The sequence below is a fragment of the Typopeltis vanoorti genome, chromosome 18 (assembly GCF_054136105.1).
Source record: "Typopeltis vanoorti isolate ZY-2024b chromosome 18, IOZ_Tvanoo_1.0, whole genome shotgun sequence".
Lineage (NCBI taxonomy): Eukaryota > Metazoa > Arthropoda > Arachnida > Uropygi > Thelyphonidae > Typopeltis > Typopeltis vanoorti.
In genome coordinates this window covers 88,263,185-88,280,594 of record NC_143566.1, presented here as the reverse complement: position 1 = coordinate 88,280,594, position 17,410 = coordinate 88,263,185, and the positions used below count along the sequence as shown (strand labels likewise).

At 35.4% G+C, this 17,410-nt stretch overlaps 1 protein-coding gene across 2 annotated transcripts in view; it reads right to left on the bottom strand.

Annotated features, from left to right (window-relative positions):
- Positions 1-14,115, bottom strand: part of LOC150096909 (cysteine-rich secretory protein 2-like) — a 38,764-nt gene extending 24,649 nt beyond the window's left edge. The window contains exons 1-3 of one of the 2 annotated variants that reach the window (XM_090408357.1): positions 13,930-14,115; positions 10,022-10,119; positions 8,442-8,578 (exon numbers count right to left, since the gene is read on the bottom strand). In XM_090408357.1, coding sequence (XP_090264483.1) covers positions 8,442-8,578; positions 10,022-10,118 — 234 coding nt within the window. In that variant the 5' untranslated portion in view covers position 10,119; positions 13,930-14,115. Of the gene's footprint in view, positions 1-8,441; positions 8,579-10,021; positions 10,120-10,261; positions 10,438-13,929 lie in introns of those variants that run through there. The other variant, XM_090408356.1, reaches the window with a different exon arrangement.
- Positions 14,116-17,410: the final 3,295 nt, after the last annotated feature.

Genomic DNA, 17,410 nt, shown 5'->3' with positions numbered 1-17,410 from the left:
ATTATACTACGCAATCACTTCTTGAAGAACTGTATGCGATTAGGAAAACAACTTCTTAAGTAACTTTATAGTGGAAAATTTGAGAATTATATATTCTGAAAGTATGATAGAACCTTCAAATTTTAACGAAAAAATATAGGTGATTAGAACGTTGCTTGGACGTGGTGGACTGAGTTCTGTTTTTCTGTTTGAGTGCATCGCATTAGTTTTCATCTGAGTGGTTAATTTTTTTATTTACACAGTTAGGTCATGACGAGCTTGTATAAACAGCGAGGACACATTTTGTCACATCTAGTGGGGGTGAAAAAAAAGTGAAAAATCATTATAGAATTTGCCGAAATTGAGTCTTATGCGTATCTTCGGAGACGGCAGGATTTTTCCTCAGAAAATCCCCACATCCCCGAAACACTGGCCTCACAGCATTTGTGGCTTCGGCAATAATCCCTAACAAGGACTTTCGGATGAAAATTGGAGGATGAAGATAAATTGGGGGCAAAGTGTTTATGTTTGTGATTCATCTGTTGAACAATTGAGGATATGAACGAAGGTGACAAGGAGTATCTTTCTTTTGCTGCTCTGATGGTTTAATAAACTAGACGGCTATTTTTGTTTGACCAATATCACTAGCAACAGAAATGATAGTCCCTATCCAAATATTTTCTCTGTTGCAAAATTCTTTGTTAGACCTAATTCTATCATTATATTCTTTTTGATTGAACTGTTGTTGTTTACATAATTCATATAACAAGAATTTCATTGTTCTTTCATTGTTCTCACACCAAAATTCTTTTAGATGAGTCTATGGATAATTATCCATAGACTCATCTAAAATAATTTTGAAAAGTTTCTGATGCGAAATGGCAAATATCGAACATTTCCTAATTGTTTATTCTGCTCACTTAACAGTGACTTCCAAGAACCTTAAACTTAAAAAAAAAGCGAATGGATAATATTGAGATTTGCAAGTTATGTGTATGCTCCTAGGACAACAATCGAGCAATGCAGTTAATGTATTTGTGAATAGAACAGCACTGCCCGAAATAAACAGTATATGTGTGGGAGAGGGGGAGAAGCAACCGAGTATCCATCTTTATAATTTCAGATTCAGAAATATTCTTAAAAAGTGCATCCAAATAGTTCCTTTACTACTATTAATATGAAATTAGAGTTAAGGAATGAGTTGGCCTTGGTATTAAGCAAGAATGGTACTTTTTTTGTACCAACTTCGAAGAAGATATTTCAGTTAGGGCAAATACAAAAAAGTCAACTGTACATCGACTGTTGGAAGGAAGGAAGGAAGACCACAACGAACAAAAAAATTTCACCAGTATGTAAAAGGAAGTACTAGAAACGTTAGTATAATGACAAATTACTGCTGATGATTAAATAAATAAAGTAATCGTATATCACATAAGTAAAAGGCCAAAACATCGAAAAACAAAACAACCAGATTTTCGTAAAAAATGAAATAAAATACAATATAAATAAATAAAACATTATCATCATCATCATCATCAAATTCCTGCCATGTACCCTCAAGGAGTGTACAGGATATGATAGTACTACATGAAAAAAATTACATCATTATTAATTTCCTATCTACAATTTTCCTCCAAATCAGTCTGTTACTTGTCAAGACTCCAACATTATCAGATCTTATATTTCTATCGTCTAAAGCACTTTGTACCGTATCAATCCACCTATATCTTTGTCTTCCTCTGGGTCGTTTTCCTGCCAACCTGGCAGAGAACACTTGTTTTGCTAATCTTTCCTCGCCCATTCTGTTTAAGTGACCAAACCACCTGAGATTAGCTCTGCTAACGCATAACTGGATGCTGACAATGTCAAGTTCTTTCCTAATATCCTCGTTTTTAATATGATATTGCCATTGATGCCATCTGTTCACGCCTCTAATCTTCCTCAGGACTCTCATATCTGTGGTCTCTAGTCTTTGGTCAAGTGTTTTACTTCTGACCCAGCTCTCAGATCCATAAGTTAAAAAATAAAACATTAAGAATTATGAATAACATATATCTTCTTGCATTATTTCGTTCTTTTACTCTGTTTTTAATTCATTTCTCCAATCATTTTATAAATAAAAAAATAAGTTACAGAGATACATTCTTATAAACGAATACTGAATTTCTCAAACGCAAACCTAGTTAGCAAAGTAGATAGCATGGCTACCGATGATTTGAAAACTTTAGAGCGAGCATTTCATCCAAATGCCACCTTTTATAATGTTTTTGTAGAAAAAATGCTTAAAACTAAAATATATTATTATTATTATCATATTGTTATTATACGGGTATCTCCATGGAATCAGAAGACTCTTCGCGGAAGACCTATTATTCACACAGCTTCTATCATATCTCTCTTTAAACTCGTTCACTGATGAAGCACTCATCTTTGGCAACCTACTCCATCTATTCACCACACTCCAAGCAAAAAATCTAGGCCTGACATCCTTGCTAACCACACTGTACACAATTTCCACAAGTGATCCTTGTGGGGGTTCTCTCGCTTCATGTCACGTACTGAAATCCGCCAATCCTATAAAACCCCGTCAATAGCTTATATGTTTCTATCATGTCTCCTTTCTTATGCCTATCAGCTAGTTTTCGAAGTCCATAGACCGTCAGTCTATCCTCATAGGGAGCATGTTATAATCTTTGCCACTCGCCTCTAGATCCATTTCGCCACTTCATCTCCACAGAATCCAGATGACCATATCTGAGTGCAGCAGCAGTCCAAATGTCGCTTTGTTAAAGCCCTTATAAAGGGGAACCATAACTTCCCTATTTCAGTGTGTTCTTCAACAACCTCGTGATCTGATGTGCTGTTTTGGTTACCTTCACAATATGCTCTCTAAACTTTTAACTCCCTGTCCATAATCATACTCAAGTCTCTGGCCTCATCAGTTTCCTGCAGTTCAGTTCCGTCAATATAGTACAGAGCTTGTGCTTTCTTCTGAAAGTGCAGACTGTACACTCGGCCACGTTAAATTGCAGCATTTACTTTGCACGTACTGTCAGTCTATTTAAGCCATCCTGCATGATCTCTACATCACCTTCATTTATCATTGCTTTTCCTAGTTTAGCATCGTCAGCAAACAACTGAATATTTCCTTTCGAATCATTTCCTATATCATTGATATACAAATTACCAATAAAAGCCTATTTACTTTTCTCTCTCTGTGACCATTCCTCTTCCCAATCTATGTCCCCATAGTTAAAATTCCCCCATGATAAGTTAAACCCCCTGGATTATAGCAGAAACTAGTTATATAAATTGACTGCCTTCTGCATCAGTGTCTTCCTGATATACTTCTACTCTTTTTTGGTTTTAATTCCTTTGCTATCATTAGCAAAACCCCTCCTGCCATCTTGTTCCTCCTGTTTCCTCTTTGAAGATGCCATATGCTTTGCATTCTATCCTTATGATTATATCATCATCAATCAATCAAGTCTCATAACTTTTGGCCAAGTTGAGCGTTAAATGCTTCCAAGTGTATTGAAGAGGAGTTGTTAGATTCTTCTCTTGGTTGCATGATTTTCCAGATGGTAGGAAAATGTTAAGTTTTGAAACTGCCTTCATTAGTACATACACTTTGATCTCATTTGTTTTGCACTGCTTGTGGAACTTATCAACAGCCGTTCGAGAGAAATGGTGATATAACTTTTCCATCTTTCATATGATAAAGTTTTCTACGCAGTCGCTTCTACAGATTTCAAATATGACGTGACATCTCACATGCGAGAGTCGTTCTGCTGTTCTGATTCTGTTACAATTATTGTGTAAATGAAGATGATATGATTGCGTAGTCCTGCGTTACTGTAATAGATTATCAAGCATTTAAAATCTCGCTAATTATTGAAATCATCAACAAATAATGTAGCTTTGATTGTGCAATGGCAGAATCGACGGGACCTTATTACGCACTCATTCACTTTATGAATAATGGAAAAGTTTCGACTTCGTACCTCTCAACATTTCTTCTCAAATATTCGGATTCCAGGGGTTTATAACTCACATATGGCTTCTCGTCAGAAAAGAAAAAAGTCATTTATGGAAACATTAATTTCCCACTAGAAAACAGATGTTACATCTTCTTATGTCACACTCGGAGTTTAAGAGTGCACGGCGTGTCACATTGACACAATCCGACGCTCTCAAGTTTTCGCGGAATTAATGTCAACAACCCTTCGAGTAATCTGTCTTGTTGCTGTCTGCTGGTTCCCCCCCTCCCCCCGCTCGGTTTTCATCCTAGCACATTATGCAGCTTAGTTCCCGTCTCGGATTGAATCGCATTAACCGAACATTAAGATGTAATTCAGTGAGGTGACGTGTTCAACGTACTGCTTTGAAATGAGCACTTTTCTGTGTGATTCATCGTACTGCATTGAACTCGACCAGTTAATGCGATCAGAGTCTATGCTTCATCCTCGAGTTACACAATAAAAACCATACTTTACATGGAGTTCTTCCTCCGTATACACAACAGATGACTTCCTTGTTATATGTTTGGTAGAAAAGCGATGAAGTTATTTTTCAAAAACTCATTATAGTTCATGAAATTATTTTATTCTGTTTTTCAGAGACTTTCAAAAATATGTAGCAATTAAATCCACAAAGTGGTCATCAGCTAAGTTGATGACCACTTTGTGATCATCAACTTACTTAATAAAACACTGATAGGAAGAAGCAGCAAAACATGAAGTCTCCAATTGGAGGAAAAGCAGCAAAACACCAACCATGCCATCCGTTTTGTTTTGTTGCTGTCAGAACAGGTTTCTTGTTCTGACGATAAGCAGTTTCTTTTCTTTCTTTTTCCAGAATTCCAGAAAAGTGATGTTTTCATTTGCTCAATTTTGAAGTATTATTTTGTTTTCATTAACATAAGAAAAATGGTAAATGTAAATTTAATATTTCCCGAGTTCTTAAAAGAAATGAATTAATTTACATTTACCTATTTTGGTGAAATTATTGGAAGCGTACGTCTTTAGAGGAAAAATGCTGGTCTGGTTAGCAGAATGGTCAGTGCATCTGCTCCCCAACCAGCAGCCTGCGGTTCGAATCCGATCGTTGGTTGTTTATGATTGTTTTAGGTGGGAGATGAATTTCATTGAGGAACGTTATGAGACCACCGGTCCTCCAATTGGAGACTTGATGTGGCTTGAAAACGTTCCAAGCCACTTCGGATTATGTAAAATAGAAGTAAAATTTTTTTTATAAAAAAATCCTTAGTCCCACCATGGTACTAATACATTACGTGTTTAGTGGGTAGGAGTCACATGAAAACAATGAAAAAATAACACCCTAATCTTAATTTTGATAATACCAATGATAGCAACGAAAGTATACTAGAGCGTTTTGAACATGTCGCATAATAAAATTGAACCTTACGGGCTTTCAAACTATAGTTAGTGAAAAAGGAAGATTTTTTTTTTAAATTCTGTAATGGTAACGAAGCATAATCAAGAAAACCCCAAACAACAAGAAACGTGAATATAGTTATTTATTTCTGATTTGCAGAAGAGCAGGCAAAGGAAGCTGCGGATGGAGCTTCAGTCGTTGCCCATTGACTTCTTTGAGGTCAGCCATCACACAGAGCAGTCATTGTTTTGTGGGATATGAAACATCAGACATAAAGAATTAAGAATAAATGTCAGACATAAAGAATTAAGCAAGTAAATGAACAATGTGCATGAAATAAATAAGGTGGAATACCATTTTATTTCATGAAGTACAGTTATTTCAATTTTTTTCCCAATAAATGCTGACTAGAGGAACTTCTTTCTCCCAAATATTGTTGTTTTTATTATTATCTTTCCAGCAGGAAAATAGTTATTTTTTCTTTCTAAAAATTTGATTTTTAATTCAGAACCTCAGCAAATCTACCGTAGAACTCGCACTATTTCAAACAAAAATATGGCTTAGAATTAAGAGCTAGTGATCCTAAGCTACACATGCTGGCCACTGAATTAGAAACCTTTATGCAGAAGGACGTAAACCTCCCTCTACGCAGTATATATGCAAAGTACTTGGACCACGTGTTCTAAGCATATTTAAGAATGCAACCCTATTCAGCAATTCGTGAATAGGGTTGATCCCAATGAGAAAAACAAAGGATCTTTCGGAGTTCGATGAAGGGCATGTTTATGGTTTGTGGGATGTTTCCTATGAGGAAAGATTGAAGGTCTGTGGGCTCCAAAAACTAGCTGAAAGCGTAAGAAAGGAGATATGATAGAGGCCTATAAGTCATTAAAGGAGTTTCATAGGTTTGAATACTGATGACTGTTTTACTGCACAGTACAGGAAGGGAGAGAACAAGGGGGGGGTCATCCATGGAAACTGCCTAAAAGTGTGGTTAACAACAGAGTTTGGACTAGATTTTTTGTTTGGAGGGTGATGAATGTGTGGAATGCATTGCCAGAGGTAGTTGCGAGTGTATGAGTTTAAGAAGAAGTATGATAGGTATTGTGTGAATAATGATTAGTGTGTTAATGTAGGGTCTCCCGTGATGTCTTCTGACTCCATGGAGACGCCGCTATAATAATAATAATAATAATAATAATAATAATAATAATAATAATAATAATAATAATAATAATAATAATAATAATAATAATTATTATTATTATTATCGAACATCGACAGGTTTGGATTATCAATATCGCAGTACCCAGTGATAAAAACATTAATAACAAAAAACTGGAAAAAATTACTAAATATCGAGATCTGACAATCGAAGTTGGCCGCCTGTGGTTTAAACACATCAAAATCATCCCAATAGTTATCGGTGCACTTGGTGCAACTTCAAAGAAGCTATTCAACTATTTACAGCAATTAAACATCAACGAAGTGACCCCATATGACCTACAAAAGAGGATCTGTACTGGCAATTTCAAATCGATACGGAAACCACCGATTTCTGCGAAATTTCTAATTCAATGGCGGTATGTGCATATTACTCGTTTCATAATTGTGAAAAATCTGTGAAAGTATGGGAACCACCGCTTTAAACTAAACTAACTGGCATTAGCAAACTTAAAGAAACCCATTTTACCTTACCCAACAAAAGAGAAAACGTAACTACATAATAGAATATAACTGCGAACATACTTGGCACTTATGAACCACGATCAAATGCAATGGCGAAAGAGTACACACAGCATCATCATCATCATCATCACAGATCCACAATATAATCTAACGTTGCGACTATCCAAGTTCGTCTTAGCTCCTCGATCTTTGCTAATATGATGAACAAGCAACTCTTCGGACATTATAGAAAATACCAGTTTGGGCTAGCAGCGTAGTTCCAGTGAGATAGCTAACTTGCTTCTCATCCTTTAATTAATCGAACTTCTAAGGTTCTTAGAGGTTCAATAAGTTCCCTTAGTTCCTATTTTTTAATTCTTGAAAGGAAGGCGTATTTTCTTTCATAAATTATAATAAATAGAAAAGTTTTCGACTTTTTTTTTTTTTTTTTAACAAGAACTCTTGGGATTATAATGCCATTCCCTAGTATTTATACAGAATATGAGCTCTAAATTGCCAGATAACACAATATATAATACTCATAGCTATTAACGAAGTATTTCTCAGGGAATTTAAGTCAGTAATAGATTTCCGTCTATTTGTTTAATTTTATAGTTATATTTTTATTTTCGTTGATACTACATAATAAATGATTCGGTGTTTGCTTTAATTTTAAGAATTTTTAACATGAACGATCTTCCAGTTTAAATTGAAAAAAAAAAAAAACGTTCTTTTTGGTTGCTTTTATCTTATTAAAATAATGTTTTGTTATTGCCATAAGTACAAGTAATTAAAATTTATATGATGGCTTAGGGAAAAAAACAATAAAAAAGAAAGAAAGAAAGAAAGAATAAGAAAATAACATTTTGTACAACAGTGTTAGCAGAAAGGCATGAGCAGTAATTATATTAGCAATATGAGGACGACGCAAACTTGAGAATCCGTAGTTGTCTGTGACGCATTTAGTTAAAGTACGGACTTTGTGAGTAGAAAAGCATTAAGATTGGGCGTTGCTGACATTCTTTTGACGACCTATTTAGGAAATGCTAAAAACAACCCTAAACCGATTTGTTCACTGGCTAAACGAACCGAGTTCGTGTCTAATCGGATTGTAAAAACACTAGCGAATATACTTTCCAACCCGGCTGGAAAGCATATTATACTTGACAAGAAATTACATTCTTGTTTACGGCTTCTTTTTTGTAATTTTACCTAAAAACAAACAGTTTTAAGTATCCATATTTTATCCTAGCGTAAGCAAACTTTTGTTTGCTTGCGCTGGAATAAATATTTAATGGTAGAAAACAAAAATATGATTTCTTGTCAAAGTAATATAAATTGTAAGGTTATAACACCCTGTCAGTTGGAAATAAACTGAGTACACATAATAAACTTACCATTTCCAGCATATCCTCTGCTGTGGGATCGACTCGTGCACGAAAAAAATTGTGAATTAGAACGATCTTCTTACGAGTTGAAAGATGGCGCGTATCAAGATCACGTTGTGGAATCGCATTTCCATAGAGCTTAGGACCTGCAAAGAAAAATAAAAAAGGAAAAAAAAAAAAGAGAAAACATCTCACTTCACCTTTTGAGAGTTTGTTTATCTAAACAGTCTAGCGTTAGTTAATGTTTCTGTGAAGTTACAAACGATTTTATTACTTCCGTATGATGATTCTCTAGTAATCAGGGCGAAATTAAGCAGACGATACAAGACATTCTTAACGTTCACTCTAGCGCCTACAGATCGTTTTAATGATCGTTATATCATGTAAATTTTCAAAATACTGATATTTAACCACAAGAAAAAGCTTCGTTAATATTATAACAAGAACATACGAGAGTAACAAACAAACAGTCCAAAATATACAAAAAAAAAATATATATATATATTTAAAAAATATAAAAATATATACAGAATGCGAAATAAATGCTTCAAGGAATTTGGTCCATTATCATTAGTCCATAATAGTCCACTGTTTAGATTTCGAGGAATACTGCGTGCAGGAGTAGTTTTAAATAAAATTTCATATGAAGAAGAAATTGAAACTTATTTTACTCCTTCCAGCAGATACTTTAAAACAAACTTCATTTACCCATAAGCGTAAATTATTTTCGTGCATTGAAAATAACAAATATAAAGATGCCAAGACCCGGCATATACAAACGAAGAACCTCTTGATTTCAACGAACTATTATTCGCTTCTTACACAGATTTGCTTGATTCGTTTCGGTTATTAAACGAAGGAAATCAAATGCTATTATTTATACATGATTAATCTCAAGCGGTCCAAAACTGAAGCCTCTGTTGAAAAAAAAAAAAAAAAAACATGCAGTAAGTCTTTGTCATTATCAGAAACTTCACTTTCATATTAAACTTACACCACACAGTGAATGGTCTTACACCACACTAGTTCTGGACTAAACATCTGACCTTGTATTTAGAACTTCTGGAATCAGGCATCTGTCACTTTTGTTCTTGTTCCTACATTCAATCTCGCTTTTCACCTCTTCCATTTTTTACATTCATACATACAACACGAGATCAAGGACTAATTAAGCGGAAGATCCTTGAGTCTCCTATCAGTGATTATGATTTAGTGAGTGTCAACATGCGATCCTCTTTCATTGGCACGATATCTTGGTGTGGATTTAGCAGTTTATGTTGCTCACTACTGTTCTATAAAAAAAAAAAAAAAAAGAAAGAAAGAAAGAAAGAATATTCGAAGTCATAATTACATTCTTCACACTTTTCTGTAAGGAAATTGCTTAAAAGGAGAGGAAAATATAGAGAAGGAAAGAATGAACACAGAAGAAGAAAAAACGCAAAAAAACAGTTTAGGTAAGAAAGTGAAGGAAAGAATGCACAGCAGAAAGCCCATCGAATTGGTTGTGAAAAAGCAAAATTAAATCCTTACTGTGGTTATTGAAAAGCTGTTTTATCAAGAAACTGAATGGGAGGTAATTCATAACTTACGTGGCATCTTAGGCACCACTGCAGCCGTGATCAGACTCTCTGTGAGTAGGATCGACACCACCAGAAACATCTTCCCAAGTTCTTTTGTCCCTGCCATCCTGCAACCAAAAATAAATCACTTATTGATCGTCAGCTTTGATTATTGGATATTGTGTTATAGATTATTGGACTGAGATATTAAGGATTTTTAAAAGTTCCATGAGAAAAGTAACGAAAGATATGCATTAGATATACAAAAACCTCATCTGACTCAATTCCAATGAAGCACGTCTTTCGTCTTCCCTATGGTAGCTTTATTATATTTTTTAATGCTAATCTTACAAAACGCTGTTGGCCTGTAATACGTTGAAACAGGAAACTTTTTTTTATCAAGATAATTCAGGGGGTTTTCAGTAAGCAAATAATGGTGAGAATGACTTTACGTGGCACCGCGATGTACACACGGTGATTTCGTGATCGCGCATGCGGACTATCGTATTACGATGTTACAGGTTTTGCCTAACGTAAGAGCACGAACTGTGATGTTATAGAAAGACGAGATTTATGATCTCAAAAGAGTTGGCTTACAGTTAAATCTGTTTTGTGCATGTTAGAACGTACATATGCTTATGCGTTTATTTCCCCCCCTCTCTCGTGGGATTTATATTAAAAAAAAACAAAAACAAAATTGTTATACGCATAAAGCTAGCGCACGTTTTGAACCAATCTCAATCAGAGAGACAGATGAAGTTGATCGCTTCCCCTAAAAGAAGCCAAAGCAAAATAATGTTATTGGGTTAAACAGCAGCAACAGCAAAAATCGATATATAACCAAGTGCTTTTTGAATATAAAATACAAACTGAAATAATTTTCATCAGTATTATTGGGATTCCCAATAATCATTGGTGGGATTCCCATAAAAACATAGTTAAAATATTTACTTCTAAACTAATCTTCATTCAAAATAACTTTAAGCAAAGAAGAGACGTTACATTGGTGTTTAGAATTTCGAAATTTTCAGATTAAATTATATTAAGAGAACATAATAACTGCTTGTTTTTAAAAGCGTAAGGAAGCTTGTATGATACATTGCATAAGCATGTGCTCTGTGTTGTAATCTGAATCCATTTTCTTTAGTGGAACGAGAAGATTAAAACATAGTACTATAACAATGAATTTCGACAAAACTTTTTTTGCCACATGATTCCAAATTTGGCATCCCTTCCGTGTCCTTTGTTCCGCAAACATTGCGAATGCGATGTCCCTATACTAATTTCAAATTCTTTCTTATTCTCTCTTTCAAAAGACTCTTCTGTTACCTTTGTTATCTTTAAATCCCTGGAAAGAAACACATTCCTTTCCTTGGAAGGTAACAGAACGATGCGCATTAGATATACAACAACATCTTCAACGCTTAAGTACTTTGACCGTCCGTCTTTCTTCACAATCAAGTTTCTCCTCTGTCTCCTGTTGCTTAGCAACTAAGCGCTGGCTGCCCACCAAATGAGAAATTTTATTCCCCCGACATAACAAAAGTTTTTCAAATGAAATCTAAATAAAGCATGTCTAGAAAACGAGGACCTACGAAAACAGGATTGACAAAAAAATTTTACAAGAATGGAGAGGAACAACAAAATTTCATAACAAAGATATTTTTATATTTTCATCCACAAAAATTATAAATAGAAATTTTTAAAATAGAAATAGGTTTAACAATTCTTGAAATCATAAGCAATCATCAATCACATTTCCTAAAAAGAAAGAATTACATTTATTACATAAGCGATATTTTTATTTGCAAATTCTCTTATAATTTCGTCAACCGGCAGTTATTTTAATATTTCACTTTCTATAGAAAGTTCTCATAACGATGATCATTTTGACTGAGATAATCTAGATCGCAAATGATTTTTTTATACGATTTAATGTTGAAAAGGCTCTCACCTTCTGCATTCTTCCCCAAAATTGATAAGTAAATTAGAAGTACAATCTTTGTATTCGGGAAGCTTGTTCACCAGATTTCGTTCCATTTATGAATTCTGATACTCTTTTGCACTCTGGAAATAATTTCGAAAATAATAAAAATTCGTCCACAAAAAAATCTTCTAAATCTTGATTATATATGTGGACTAGAATCTTTGCTTTGGAAACAATTTCGCTTTCTGACATTAATTTTTCAATAAGAAAGTGAAATCTGTCATAAAGAGAATTATAGGCACCTCATCTTTTATCGAGTTCCTTTGTTAATCTATCTATAATTGGATAAAACACTTGAATTCGAAATTCATCTGAAGGATTCAGATTATTGATCGTTGTCCGGCTACAGAGATCCCTTAGATTATAATCACAGAACACAACCAATGTTGAATGACATGTGGCGCATCATGTCATTCAACATTGGTTGAATCACATCCCTCCCGAACCGATCGGATGGGCAATTTTTCAGTAATTACCAGTGTGCATTATTAAATTACATTAATAATTTTAAGCATGAATTTTGTCAAATCATGAAATTTTCTTATCTACAATACATTATTCTTTTTTTTTGTTTGTTTGTTTTGCGCACTTTCCCACCTTACCACATCGATAGGAGAGTTTTTGGAATGATGTCTGTCTGTCTGTAGTGGTACGTCGGAGCGAGGAGGAATCGAATACAAGAGTGTGCCTAGGCCTACGAAAACTTTAATGCGGCCCTGTAGAAAACCTTTTTGGTGATGATGTCGGAGAAGGAGCAACCATCGTAAAAGACGGGACTTCCATAGACAGGACTTCTCTGGTAGTGATTTTCTTAAATTAAATCCAGTCGACTATTCAGTAGGATGAATAGGGACATGTCATACGGAAACAAAGTCTATTGTCCTCATCCATAAAAGACATGAGGCTGCTATGATATATTTTGTTAACAGAGTAGCTTAAAATTGTCAGATACCTTTTTGATTCTTTCCATGCTACGCCTGGTAAATTCCAACTGATTTTAAATTCCTCGCCACGATTAATGATTAAACAATGTGACATTATTCTTAGTGCCATGACTGATTAATCACACTCTCAACAACGCACTTCCTCCCTACCATGGAGTTAGTCATGAAGACATGCTTATGTTTCCTACAGATAGTTCGATAGTCACTATTCGCGTGAAGTGGCACCAGAATCCCCTTCGCTTTTTTCTAAGCACTTTAACCCACATAGAGCAGCAAATTAACAGTCACATTGAGGTTTAACTCCGAGCTCACTTTTCTTATTTTCATTCATTCTCTTTCACTTTTCTTCTTCAGTTTGTAATCCGCACAATCTACAGGTGTTGAAATAGAATGTTAATACTTTTTATTTATTAAACATTTTCTCAGGACATTATTGTTTCAGATGGTCACAATGAAAACAAACTTCTGCTTCATTAGCAATAGATAAAGATTGATCTGATTTTATTACAACCGCATTTCAGATTTTTGTTCACACTTACCTTGTACTACGTTTCAAGGTTGTGCATTAAGGTAGGGCTGCACTTCACACTTTACAAACAAGCTATCAAGGTCGATCTCTCTCTCTCTATCTTTCAGTCAGTTTACTAAGCTACAATACTTCCGCATTGAGCAGTATACTAACTCTAAATGCATTTATCTAAATATTAACATTAAATTACTGAAAACATTCAAACAGAACATTCAAAAACACAAACCTGATATCGCTTGGGAATCAGCGTGCAGGGTTAACCAAAATTATGCGCTAATTTTATGTTCCAATTCAAAACAGCTTTTTTTTTTTTTTTGCACGAGTTTCTAAATATACTAAAGGTTATTTGGGAGCAGACTGTTCAAAACAAACAACGCACCACTGGAAAAATACTCTCTCTCTCTCTCTCTCTCTCTCTTAAGAAATAACACACAAGCGCTTGGTAAAGAAGAAGAAATCTATAAATTAATTCACTCACTTGTATTTTTCTCCAAGACAAGTTAGGATGCTACTGTTTCTATAGCAACGAGAGCGGAGCTTCGTAGTAAGTTATGTTTGCACGAATGCAAGCTGCAGACGGATCTCTATATGGTCTCAAAGGGTTGCTTCGCCAAGAAAAACTGCGGCGGGGGTGTCAACCTCCGACAGCTCATTTACAGTAAACATTTTTGATAAGGCATCTCGCGATGACGTCTTGGGTCACGAGTTCATCCGCAGCTGCCACTGAAATGCAGGAGACAAAGGAATAACAGTGCCGGGAAGGAATTGCCAGACCAGACGTTTCCCCAGAAAACGAAGATTTCTCTCGTCCAATTGCAGCAGACAGGAAGCAGCTAATTAAGTTGCTTTTAACTCAGTTAAGAGCTCGACGAACGACGGCAAAATGAACTTCGTATTTTAAAAATTGGCCTCCAGCGATTTCTCCGAATCATCTACTTTTTCTAAATGATTTTCTTATGCTTAGTAGCGAATAATTCCTTTTTGAAACACTGTCAACTGGTACCGAACAGTTCACGTTCAAATAATCTTTTCAAAGCATTTCAAGTACACGTTTTGTGTTTTGTTTATGTTGGAATTCTTAAAATAAAATGTATTGCATATTAAAAAAGTTATTCGATGTTCGATCACTAACTTCAGTCGCGAGCTATATTCTGAGATTAGTTGAATGAATTCTTATGAATTCCAAATTTCCGTAGCTGCTAATAAAACATATGGTATATTATATAAAAATAGGGAATATTAAAGCTCCAGCCTCTTATTTCAAAGCCGAATGTATGCAGAAACTTCAAACGTTTCGAAACACGAAATTTTGACCAGAGTACCTGTAAGAATACAATTCTCGACATCCCTGAGTTGCCTTAGCTTGCACTACTTAAAAGACATGAGCTCTGCCCAGGCGTCCATACATTCGCCTTTTTATTAGTGCATTTGATAAAAGTTTCACTGACAGCCTTTTTGAACTGGTTGGTTCTCTTCAGACAGCAGGCAAAAACCTTAAGAGAGCAACAATTTTCATTCAATATCAGTCATCCAACGTCAGAGATTTGTATTTTTCATAAGTTTTTTTCTCATTCGGTGCGTAATATTAATTATCAAAGAAAGAGCATACCGCTTAATTTATATATATATATATATATATATATATATATATATATATATATATATATATATATATATATATATATATATATATATATATATATATATATATATATAAATGCATAGGGTTTTCTGCATATATATATATATATATATATATATGCAGAAAACCCACAAAATATCAGTTTCACCGATATTATATTTTTGCATTTATTCCCGTTAAAGACTCACCCAATTGTTTGATTATTTGCAGACTTTGAGCAATTCCTAAAATTGAACACAATATACTGTACTAATGCTTCATTGTCCTCTTCACGAGGGTAATAAAGCATTAGGGCTTCATGAAGAAGGCGCTTTTCGCCACGTAAACATTGCGTCACATTCGAGTTAATAGCCCTCAAAATGCACACACCTTTGAGCCATTCTGTAAAGAGGGCGCAGCGTGTCAAATTCTTAGCGTTGTATTATTTTTAAACCGCTGAGAAGGCGTGACTAGGTGAGCTTAAATTTTAAGTGATTGGTTATTGTGTCAACCAATCGAATTAAATGTTGTCATGATTGTTGAGAGATTACTATATTATTATTATTATTATTATTACGGGCAACTCCAGGGAGTCATTAGACTCATCGAGGGAGGCCCCAAATCATATTCATCACAACTATTCGACATTCATACAGTATCTATCGTACCTCGCCTTAAACTTATTCACTGTCACAGCATCCACCACAAACTCTGGCAGTCCATTCCACTCATTCACCACTCTAAAAGTAAAGAACGCAGCTCTAACACCTTTACTAACCACACTTTTGCCCAGTTTCCATGGATGTCCCCTAGTCCTCCCACAACCAGCCCTGTTCACAAAAATATCTTCTGAATTAAATTTAAAGAAACTCTTCAGTAATTTGAATGTCTCAATCATATCTCCCCTCCTCCGCCTATCAACCAATTTTTGCAACCCACAAATCCTCAATCTGTTCTCATAAGGTTCATTCCAGAGACCTGCTATCATCTTGGTCACTCGCCTCTGGATCCTCTCCACCTCCTCCCATCAAGTAGAAACCTAGGTTACCAAATCTGGGCACAGTAGTCGAGATGGGGTCTTATCAAGGCTCGATACAGATGAACAATAACCTGCTTGTCAACATATTCTTCAGCAACCAAGTGATTTGATGAGCTGATTTGGACACTTTTGCAATGTGCCCCATAAACTTCAACTCCTTATCCACCAACACTCCTAAATCTTGTGCCTCATCAATTTCCTGGAGTACAGTTCCACCAATGTAGTAAACTGCTGCTAATCTTTTCACCCCAAAATGTATAACCTTACATTTTGCCACATTAAATTGACATCCATTCACCTTAGCCCAGACCTCCAATCTACCCAAATCTTCTTGCAAAATTTTGATATCATCTGCATTCACTATTGCCCTACCCAACTTTGTATCATCCGCAAACAAATAAACTGTTCCTCTCGGATCCTTTCCTATATCATTAATGAACAAATTAAACAGTAGTGGTCGAAGAACAGATCCTTGTGGCACACCACTGGTCACAGGCAGTCTTGTGGACTCTACTCCTGAATAAACCACTCTCTGATATCTCTCCATCAACCACCCTCCTATCCATCTCACCAACCCTATATCCATCCCCATATGCTGCAATTTACTGATTAGAATTCCATGTGGTATCCTGTCAAAGGCCTTAGCAAGGTCCAGTAGAATCACTGTAAACCCATTACCCTTGTACAGTTCAGCCATCACTGTGTTATAATACGTGAGCAAGTTACTGAGGCATGACCTACCCTTTGCAAAACCATGCTGTCCCCGATACAGCATCCCATTTTCTTCTATCCAATCTTGTATTTTCCTCATGACTATTTTCTCCAAGACCTGGATAATGATTCCTGTTATGCTGATTGGCCGGTAATTTTCAACAGCAGCCTTGGAACCACCTTTATGCAGGGGAACTATTTTTCCCTCTTTCCACCCCCTTGGAACTGACCCAGACCCGAGGCTCAAATTAAACAAAATGGTCAAGGGCACTGACAATTCTTTAGCCGCTTCACGTACGACACGAGCTGGTATACCATCCAATCCCACAGATGTATTGACATTGAAGTTCTGTAATAGACTAGTTACCTCTACCTCATTCATCACAATTCCAGTATAAGCTGTTGGTTCTTCCATTCCTACAATGTCACCACCTGGATGATATACTCTTGCAAATTGCTCGCTCAGTAATTCCACTATATCGACTGATTCAGTTACCTCCCCACCCTTGGCATTTTTTAAGATCATTCTGCCATGAACATTTTTCCTTTTACTTGCAACATATTGAAAAAACTGTTTGGGATTCTCTT